At 43.0% G+C, this 9,618-nt stretch overlaps 1 protein-coding gene across 1 annotated transcript in view; it reads left to right on the top strand.

Annotated features, from left to right (window-relative positions):
* Nucleotides 1–9,202, top strand: part of LOC139664515 (EH domain-binding protein 1-like) — a gene marked incomplete at its 3' end in the record, with an annotated part of 31,869 nt that extends 22,667 nt beyond the window's left edge. The window contains exons 3-5 of the mRNA XM_071543367.1: nucleotides 3,461–3,518; nucleotides 4,056–4,151; nucleotides 9,149–9,202. Coding sequence (XP_071399468.1) covers nucleotides 3,461–3,518; nucleotides 4,056–4,151; nucleotides 9,149–9,202 — 208 coding nt within the window. The remainder of the gene's footprint in view (nucleotides 1–3,460; nucleotides 3,519–4,055; nucleotides 4,152–9,148) is intronic.
* Between the last annotated feature and the right edge of the window lie 416 nt (nucleotides 9,203–9,618).

Below are 9,618 nucleotides of genomic sequence, written 5' to 3'. Positions count from 1 at the left end.
TCACTTTCTTGTTCTCTCCCTCTCTATTCTGTCTTCTCTCTCTCTCTCTCTCTCTGCTATACACACAAAGACATTCTTCTCCCAGAATGGCTTGCTTCACTGTTGTTCTTCAAGAGTCTTTGACGTAAGAGGCCACACACACATAAACCCACTGTAAAGCTTGCAGTGCTTGCATGCGCACAATCACACACACTCACACACACACACACACACACACTCAAACTCAAACAAACATATCTCAAACACACTGAGATAGGAATATTGCCACAGATATACACAGAGAGGATCCAACCCATCCCCTACTGGTAGATTCCCACCATGGACTGTGAAAAAATGGGTGTGACCTCACCCACTGGTTTCTGAAGGGCCGTTTTGAAGCCTGGAGATTGGGTTTATAATCGCCGCCATGTTGACAGTTTTTGGAGCCAGCGAGCCTGAGGGTTGTCCGCAGAGCCGCAGTGGCGCCTGTTATTGATCCATGATCGCCGACCTGTCGATCACTACGCCAACAACTCTCTATTATATCCATTATATATCCTGTTAAAAACACAATTATTTTGAAAATCGCCAATTAGGAAATTAGCTGCTGAGACCATAAAATCTTGTCGAAAAAATTTCTTGACTTTATATTTTTAGCGAGAAGTTGGGTTGCGGTTAGAGATGCACCGATTGCAATTTTCTTGGCCGATTCCGATTTCCGATTTTTTAAAAGTCTGACCTGCCGATTCCGATTTTGGCCGATTCCGATTTTCTTTCTAAGAACTATAATTGACAGCACACACAAACATTTTTGTAACTTTTCTTTAATGGAAAATTCAAATTCAATTGTATGTTCATAATAAAACATTGACTATTAATAACTTAGATTTTCTCCAAAACTGCACCAGGTTACAGGACCTTCTCTCACTCTCACTCAAACAAATCTCAAAATAAAAAAGTGCTCCAGGTTACTGGACAGAGCTTTTTTGAACAAATAAAATCCAAATGAAAATGAATTGCAGTATATCCCACTTTATACTTTCCCGAAAGAAAACAGGTGCAACAGATCTATATAACAACACACGGACTATTACTATTATGGACTATTATACAACAGGTAGTTCCGACCAAGCGATCTGATTGGTCAACTAGACATTTAGAACGTGATCAAATCAGCATGACAGCACACCTAGCCGTGCTCATTACTAAATATTACTCCGCCATATTATCATACAACATATTTAAATATAACGCTACGCTAACTCTGTTCAGCCTTGATGTTACCAGACGCTCTGCCATCCATCAGCTGTGCCGGTGAGTCGGTGATACGGCGCTACTAGCTTAAAAATACATGTGAAGTTCGCGGACATAGTAGCTAAATCTGTCCATGGAAAAATTATTTTTTTCAGCAGATATCTTAGTTATAACAAGATTGAGCTAGCAAGGCAGTTTTGTGTTTATATGTGTGGTATTTATTCAGTTTGGGAAATCCCGCGATCTCTAGAAAGCATTAGCTCAAGTTGGCTGGCTGACTCAACAGGGACTAGAAATCGTCTCTGTTGCTAGGTCGTTACTAAGGCTCCGCCTACTTGCTGGAGTAGTAAACTATTACATAGGAGTCTACGGACGTGACTGATTGTTTTCCAGTTATTAGTCAGACCCCATGTATTTCCAGGGAAACGGAGATAACACTAGCAAAACGTTTTTTATTTTGAGAGCGAATTGCCCCACAATATGAATACATTTTGTTTGTATCTTTTATTTTGTTGGTAACTGTTGTATAATCGCAATATTACACTCGAGGGTGTGCGTTACCGTCATTATTGGCACGACAGTGATGCGGTCAGGACCGAGGCGCTTGCGCCGAGGTCCCTAAGCATCACGGTAACGCACACCCTCTCGTGTAATATTGCTTAATTACAGCGGAGTTTTTACCGTTGTCTTAAGTTTGACCGGCACAGAATCGGATATATGAGACTGATCGGCCGGTCACCGGTCATGGCCGATCAGCTGAAAACCGGCCGATTCCGGTCACCGGCCGATCGATCGGTGCATCTCTAGTTGCGGTCCCATTGACTTGCATAGAGTTGGGCCGGGTTTAGAGTCTTTTTGCTGGCCTCTAGCGGACATTAGAGGAACTGCCGCCCTCCACGACTTGGCTTCATTACTCCCAAATCAGGCATTACCTGATCACCTGACATCAATTTTGGATTTCTATTAGCCCGTCATGATGCCTTGTCAGCTTTCAAAGGTGGTAAGAATTTAATAACTTAGCAACACCTACAGGGAAGTCAGAGGTCAGGATCAGCTGCAGAACAGCGCCTCTTGAGCTGGTAGGGATTCAGTGTTTTGCTCAAAGACACTTCAGTAGGAGGTTTGCCGACACAGAGGTGGGAACCTGGGCTCCCCTTTTTGAAGAACGGTCTACCTGCTCAGTATGCCACCCTGTTGCCCATGATTAAAAGGCAAAGCTCGGGTCGGCCCATGCTCTAGGATTTCGGATCTACTGCAGATGTAGTTTTATGAAGGCTGTCTAGGTCTCCATCAGTTGGATCAAGTTTGTGCTTTATGCTAACAGGCCGGTAGCATTGCTAGCCAGTTAGCTCTATCCTGCAAGTAGCTGGATGTCTGTCTATGGCAGTGTTTTCCCCAAAATTATATTCTTGGCAAGTGGGAAAAGTCTCTGAAACAATATTCAGGCAATGGGACACTTAAACTCTCCACGTAGTTTGGTGAGTTAAAGCGTTTTGTAATTTCTTCCTTGGCCTTACTGGGAGATATTTTACGAAAGAACCTTAAAAGTCAAGTCTCATCTTTCTCTCGTGCTCCCATCACACATACCGTCTCTGTCTGACCCATACACACACACACACACACACACACACACACACACACACACACACACTGATTAGAGAAGCGAGGGCCTTGCTGAGCGTCTCACTGCAGTGTGTTTGTGTGCCACTTCTCCCTTTGCTCTCTAGATTTCGGGGTTTCAGAGGTACACTTCCCTCCCCAGTCATTTCTAATGGGAGACTTTTGTTTTCTTGTTATTTTCACTGTGTTTTTGTCTTCTAGGTCACGCTGTCTCTCCTGTCTGTTTTTAATGCAGTGTGACTATGATGTTTGACTTGGGCTGGTTTGGGTTGTTGTAACTCTCTGCCTCCTTTGTGCTATGTTTCCTGTGTCACTGGACTGGTGTGTGTGTGTGTGTGTGTGTGTGTGTGTGTGTTGCGATGCTTCAGTCCGCAGAGACAAGGCCAGGGCTTGGCAGTGTCTCATGATTTATTCATATCATGTGTGTCTGTGTGTGTATATGTGTGTGTGTGTGTTTAAACCAGCAGACTAATCAGGAGTTTAAAACCTCAGGTATTAGATACTCTGACAGTTGAATAGGTAGATAGATGGGCAGAAAGACAGGTGGATAGATGAATAGATATCCTTTCCTCCTCACTCATCTCTCTTTTTCTCTCCTCCCTCACAGGCAACCAGACAAACTGGTGGTGGTTTGGACACGCAGGAGTCGGAGGAAATCGTCCAAGGTTTGTATTTATTAAGTTGCATTCCTAAACAGAAGACAATGGTGTATCGAGTGCATAGTAAATAAAGACACAAGAAAACAAAAGGTTTTTCTCACTTACAGACCAAGTTGTACCGAGCTAGACTGTAATACACATCAGATTTGTGTTAACTGTACATGGAAAGACATTGCAAAAAAATACTATTACTACTGTTATTTTACAAAAAATACTACTACTGCAATCACTACTGTGCAAACTACTATTATAGATACTACTACTTCTGCTAATTCTACCACTACTGCTACTATTAATACTACTACTACTACTGTCACTACAACAATCACCAACTATCGACAACTACTGCTACCACTATTTCTACCACTATTACTACAACTACTACTTCTACTATTGATACTACTACTCTACTTCTCCTACCACTAATACTATTGCTGCTACTGTTACTGTAACTGTAACTTTACCATTACTGCTACTACCCCCCACTGCTCATGGCTGACTTGTCTTACTTGTTATGTCCCGTTGTGTCCCTCTGTCCTGCAGTCCCACAGCTGGCAGCCTGGCATCAAGAACCCCTACAGAGGAGTGGTGGTGTGGCCTGTACCGGAGAACATTGAGATCACCGTAACTCTCTTTAAGGTAGGCGGGGGCTGTTTAAAGAGCACTGAGACAAGCGTCGCTCTGTTTAAGTAAGGCCAGGGTTGTTGACGGAACATCGACATCACGGTTAGGCCAGGCAGTGTAGACTACTATTTCCCCACAGTGACCCCCAAAAACAATTACTGGAAGAATCCCAGAGGCTGCGTGTATTATTTCACAAAACAAAAGGCTTTTATTGTATGTTTTTTTCTGAGTACATAAATAATCCCATGGCCCCTGAAAATCATCTTGTGACCTCTGGGCTGTCCCTGACTGTCAGATTGGGAAACCATTGATGTAGAGAACATCCATCTTTCTGTTTAAGGAAGGCCATGGTTGCAGAGAACATCAACATTACTGTCACTCTTACCGTTACAATTTAAAGATGCTTTGTGCTTTTTTTTGTGCATAATTATCAGAAACCAGTGGTGTCAAATGATGTGCCATGGAGGGCCAAGAGTATGTAGGTTTTCCTTCCAGCTAATCACTACACCAGGTAATTTCACTAATTAGCTGCTCCCTCTCTGCTTTAAGGTGCATTAATAAGTGAAATCAGCTGCTGTAGTGTAAACAAATTGCCGTGGAGACTGGCAGTCTTTACTGGCCTCTCACTGCATTTTACATTGTGTGCCACCAGGTTGGATTTTGCAGGAAATCTGCTGGGTTGCTTTGCAACACAAAGGGATATTGCTTTATGTCTGAAAACAGGAAGTTTTGACAACATTATTCGAGTTCTACTATTCTAACTATAGTTGCAACTTCACCCTATCTTGCTGCATCGGAATGCATTTTCGCTATTAATGGCGGTTATTGGCTCTTATACTTGTTCTTGCTCTTAAAACATGCAAGCGGAGCGATGTCAGGGAGGGGGACAAATAGCAACATCCTCCGCAACAGTACAGTTTATGGAAAATGTGGTCCTCATTTTGAGTAACACAAAATGTTACATGCATCACCTTTAAGGTAGGCCAGGACTGTTTAGTTAACATTGAGGTTGCTTCTTTTGTGTATAAGACAAGTGAGGAGATCTCTACAGTGCTAGGTAAGGCATGTATTGTTGAGGATTAGCAGTGAGGGAAAGAATGTCGTCAGTGGAAGGTCCTCATAAGTGTAGTAGTACTAGTGTGTCTGTAAATGAGTGAGAGAGACACTGACACAGGTACTTAAACATGCCGGGCCTCTGTGCTGACAGGCTAGCCTGGTTCTCAGTGTCCTGTTACACGTCTCACTGTCTTAACCAGAACCCCTGCCTTAAGTACATACCCTCCTCTGCTGCGTGTTGGTGTTAGTAGCTTTATATTGTCCTATCCTACATGGATACATAATGAAATATAAGGAGGGAGTGTATCCACAATTAAATACTAGGTAGTTGATACTGCTAAATAAACCACAAAGGGAATGTCATTCCACTGTGTGGGTTTATTTTTTTCTGTGCACAATGCAAAATATTACATTGAAACATAAATATATAGTGAAATATAGAAATCATTTTGCTTTGTATACCTGACCTCCCATAAAAGGATACAAGGACAATGAGAGCTGGGAGGCGTAGTAACAACAACAATGTGATACTTGTTGTGATACCTGTAGGAAAATTGTATTTTCTCTTGCCCTCAGAGGTCAGAGGTCACGGACAGCACCCCTGGAGCTGGTAGGGATTCAGTGTCTTGCTCAAGGACACTTCAGCAGGACGGATGCTTGTCAACATGGTGGCTTGAACCTGGGTCTCTTTAGATTATGCCGCCCTTTTGCCTGTTTTAGATACAGATTTGGAGCCACTTGTGGGTCACTTTGCTCAGTTTGTTTCCAGTTGTTATTGCTCAACATCGGGTTTTGTACCCAGGTCTTGAAGGATTGGAGGGTGGACGTCCCACTTGCTACACCACCCTGCTGCAGAATACAGTTTATTGTATCTTATATCAGTCGCTGCTTTAATCTGCAGACCTTTCTGAAGACATACAAATCACAAAGAAATAACAGTTAAACATACATATTAAAACCTTCCAAGTTAATTTCCAAGGCCTATGCCACTGTTAGTTAAGCACTCCTGCATTTGTCATTTTCTCCTCATTCTGGACCCAGCCCTACTTCCTGTCCCAGAGGAAGTCGTAAAGCTCGTTCTGTGATGAGGTACAAAGCAAAGCCGCTTTGCACAGCTCAACCACATCTGTTGGCTAAAGCCACAAACCAAATAATATTGCCTCTGCAAACCAGAAGCTTGTTGTCTTTGCTAGGACAGCTTTCCCTCCACTCCAACTGTTTCAGTGACAATTATGAATGACTGGGCAAGTTAAAACTGTAAAACTTTGTCCTAGTTCAGATATTTGTACAGCAGGATGGCTTAGTGTTTAGAGAGACCGTCCTTCACCTTGAGGACTCGGGTTCAAACTGATGTTGGCAAGCGTCCACGCTGCTGAAGTGTCCTTGAGCAACAATAAATCCCTGCCAGCTCCATGGGTGCTGATCTGTACCTGACACTGTGCTCTGACCTCCTAGAGGGGGAAAGTTAAGCAGAAACCAAATTTCTCTATGAGGATCAAAGTATCGCATGTTGAAATGCAAACACAGAATCATTCTTTGTGCTTTTGTAAGGATGGATTTTGGTTTGGTTTTTGAGCATACAACTCAACTGCATGCACGCTTTCTTTCTTCTCCAGTAATATTTTCAAATCATTTTTGTGTCTTGTTTTGGCCTACTTTGGTGCCAAAAGGGTGGGGTTTTCCACATAGGATGGTAAAACGGGTGCCAGAAAGTTTAGACAATCACAGGAAAATATTGGTATTAGTATCCTTTTCTGTGATTTGATTCAGCTTTACCTGACTTTCCCATCTGGTAGTCCTTGAAGGTTAAAGCGAACGGAAAGAATGATTTGCAGATACTATTAGTCCCAATGTCTGGCCTGAAGTACTGCAGTCAAAACAGCTGAGCTCAGCAGTGTGCAGCCTGTACCTCAGGGAAAGGTACACTAGCAGTCAGCCTCAGCTTAACTTTATAGACATCATGAAAATAGCGGAGCCAAAAGAAACTAACTGGGGCAACGTTTTGGCTGCTAATGCTGTGGACTGAATCAATCCTAACCCGGACAATGTGCATGTTAGAGCAAGGTGGGCAATTAGCACCAGCCACCAGCCAAAACCTGGTGAATTTTGGCCGCGGTTGGCATGCTTGTGTAATCTGCCAGCCTCTTGGGAAGGTAATCAACCATGTTCTGGAGGTCCTATTCTAAGCCAGCTGGTTTGTAAATTAGTAAAAGTGGCTGCTGAATTTTATGATGCAGCCAGATTTTCCAAACCTGTACAAGAGCTGAATGCTTAGTGTGAGGTTTTACGATTGTTTAAAAACATGGCACCTATTGTCTATTACCTATCTTAACATTTATAAAAAAGGAAGGTATATAGCTGGGAACCGCAGCTTAAGTTTACAGGCAGCAGTAAAACACTGTAGACGGCGCAATAAACTGAGCTGCTGTTATGGCTGATAACGCCATGGTGTGTTGGCTTTTAGAAGACGTTTATGTGATAGTGGAATAACGTAGGATTTAAAATGAGAGAGGAGAGGCAATTGTACAGCTTTCTCTGTGTGTGTGTTTGTGTGTGTGTGTGTGTGTGTGTGTGCGCGTGCATGTGTGTGTGTAGGCGGAGCCTCGACCGTTGTGGCAGGCTGCAGAAATATTGATTTCCAGGGCTGTGTCACTAGAGCAATCAGACAGAAAGGCCACCTGTGTGTGTGTGTGTGTGTGTGTGTGTGTGTGTGTGTGTGTGTGTGTGTGTGACTGAGTGCAATCTATGTATGTGTGTGCGCAACGCATATTTATGTGTATGTATGTCTCATATGTCTCATTTGCATGTGTGCACATACAACATACATGTATGTGTGCGTGATTGTGTGAGCGAGTGATGTGCATGTGTAAGCTCTACACAACTGTTTTTGTGTACACCTGTGTTTGTGTGCATTGGTTTGTGTATGTAAGCATGCAATGTGCATGTATGTGTGTGTGTGTGTGTATGTTTGTGTGCATCCATCCATGTGAGCTCCTGGAGGGCAGTGAAGGTCGTCCATGCCAGCTCAGTAAGAGAGAGCTGCCTGCCTGCTGTCCTGCTGCCTCCATTACTGTCTCCTCTCATCACCTCACAGCTGGCCAGGCAGGGAGGGAGACAGGGAGACATACAGAGAGACAGACAGAGAGAGAGGGAGACAGGGAGAGAGAGAGAGAGAGAGGCAGGTAGACAGAGAGACAACAAGGCAGATAGGAAAGTATATCGACAGAGAGACAGATTGGATGACAGATAGTCTGTTTCTGTCTCCGTCTTCCTGTCTAAGTCTATATATTGGTAATGTTTTGCATTCTCTATCATAGGTGAAACAGTAATGTGGTGATTCATGGATGTTTTGGGGTTCTAGTATCGTGATGCACTCTGTTTTCCCTTCAATTTACGCGACTACGCGACTGTCCAGTAAGAGAAATATGGTTTACAATAAAAGCACATGGGAAAAACACTATAAAGGCACATAACAAATCACCCTGACATATACCATATGGACAAACAGTTGATAAAACCAGACAGGGTTAATCAGTAGCTCAGTATACTGAAATAAAAATTGGCTCATGAGTGCAAAACAGTTCCTAGATGTATGAAATGGGGAATGGGACTGACAAACGAGGTCAGTGGGTGAACAGAGGGAGAGGAAATGGGCAGAATGGAGGAACAGGGAGTGCTGGGAGAGGGGATGAGCTGTCACAGGTCAACTGTGTGTTTTCTGTGTTGGAAGTCGGAAGGCACGATTATGACTAAAATGATCATTCTCATTATGTGAAATTAAATGTTTCAGTATTGCCAACATGCCAATATTGTACGAATATTAATGGTAGAAACTAAAGTTGCGTTCTGCATTATTTCTGTAGCCCTAGTCGTGAGGATGCTATTTCAGCTAAGCATACTTTGGTTGTGGCCAGCTCTGTTTATTTACATTTGTTTTTTTTACATTGCCCTCACAGGACCCCCATGCAGAGGAGTTTGAAGACAAAGAGTGGACGTTTGTCATTGAAAATGTGAGTACTAGATTATCTGCTTATTTACATCTTTCTCAGCCTATCCCATTCTCTATCTCTGTCTCTCCATTTCTGCATTTTTGCACTCCCTTTCTTGCTTATTTTGTGTATTTAAATACTTTTTTTTTTTTAACTTGAAGCTAAAAAAGCCCTTGAGGTTCAAGTGCCTTGCTCAAAGGCACATGGATGGTAGTTGTAAAAGTGCTTCTCATTCACTTTGACCACCTATTCCGCCCTTCAAATAAAACAAAACAAAGAAATACTGACATAATATGAGTCCAACATTCTCAGCAAGTTTCTAGGTAAAAACCCTTATTGCATTACATGTGCAGGTGCTGCCTCCAAGTGGTCAGATTACACTATTACACGCTTCTTCCAGGCCTGATGCCAGCCCTCATGTCGGACCACAAGTGCTG

Source organism: Centroberyx affinis, unplaced genomic scaffold (genome assembly GCF_046629955.1).
Source record: "Centroberyx affinis isolate AG114_WGS23_722 - 3 ecotype Tasmania unplaced genomic scaffold, CSIRO-AGI_Caff_v1 ptg004303l_1, whole genome shotgun sequence".
Classification (NCBI taxonomy): Eukaryota; Metazoa; Chordata; class Actinopteri; order Beryciformes; family Berycidae; genus Centroberyx; species Centroberyx affinis.
The sequence above is the reverse complement of the archived record's forward strand: the minus strand, read 5'-3'. Positions and strand labels throughout refer to the sequence as shown.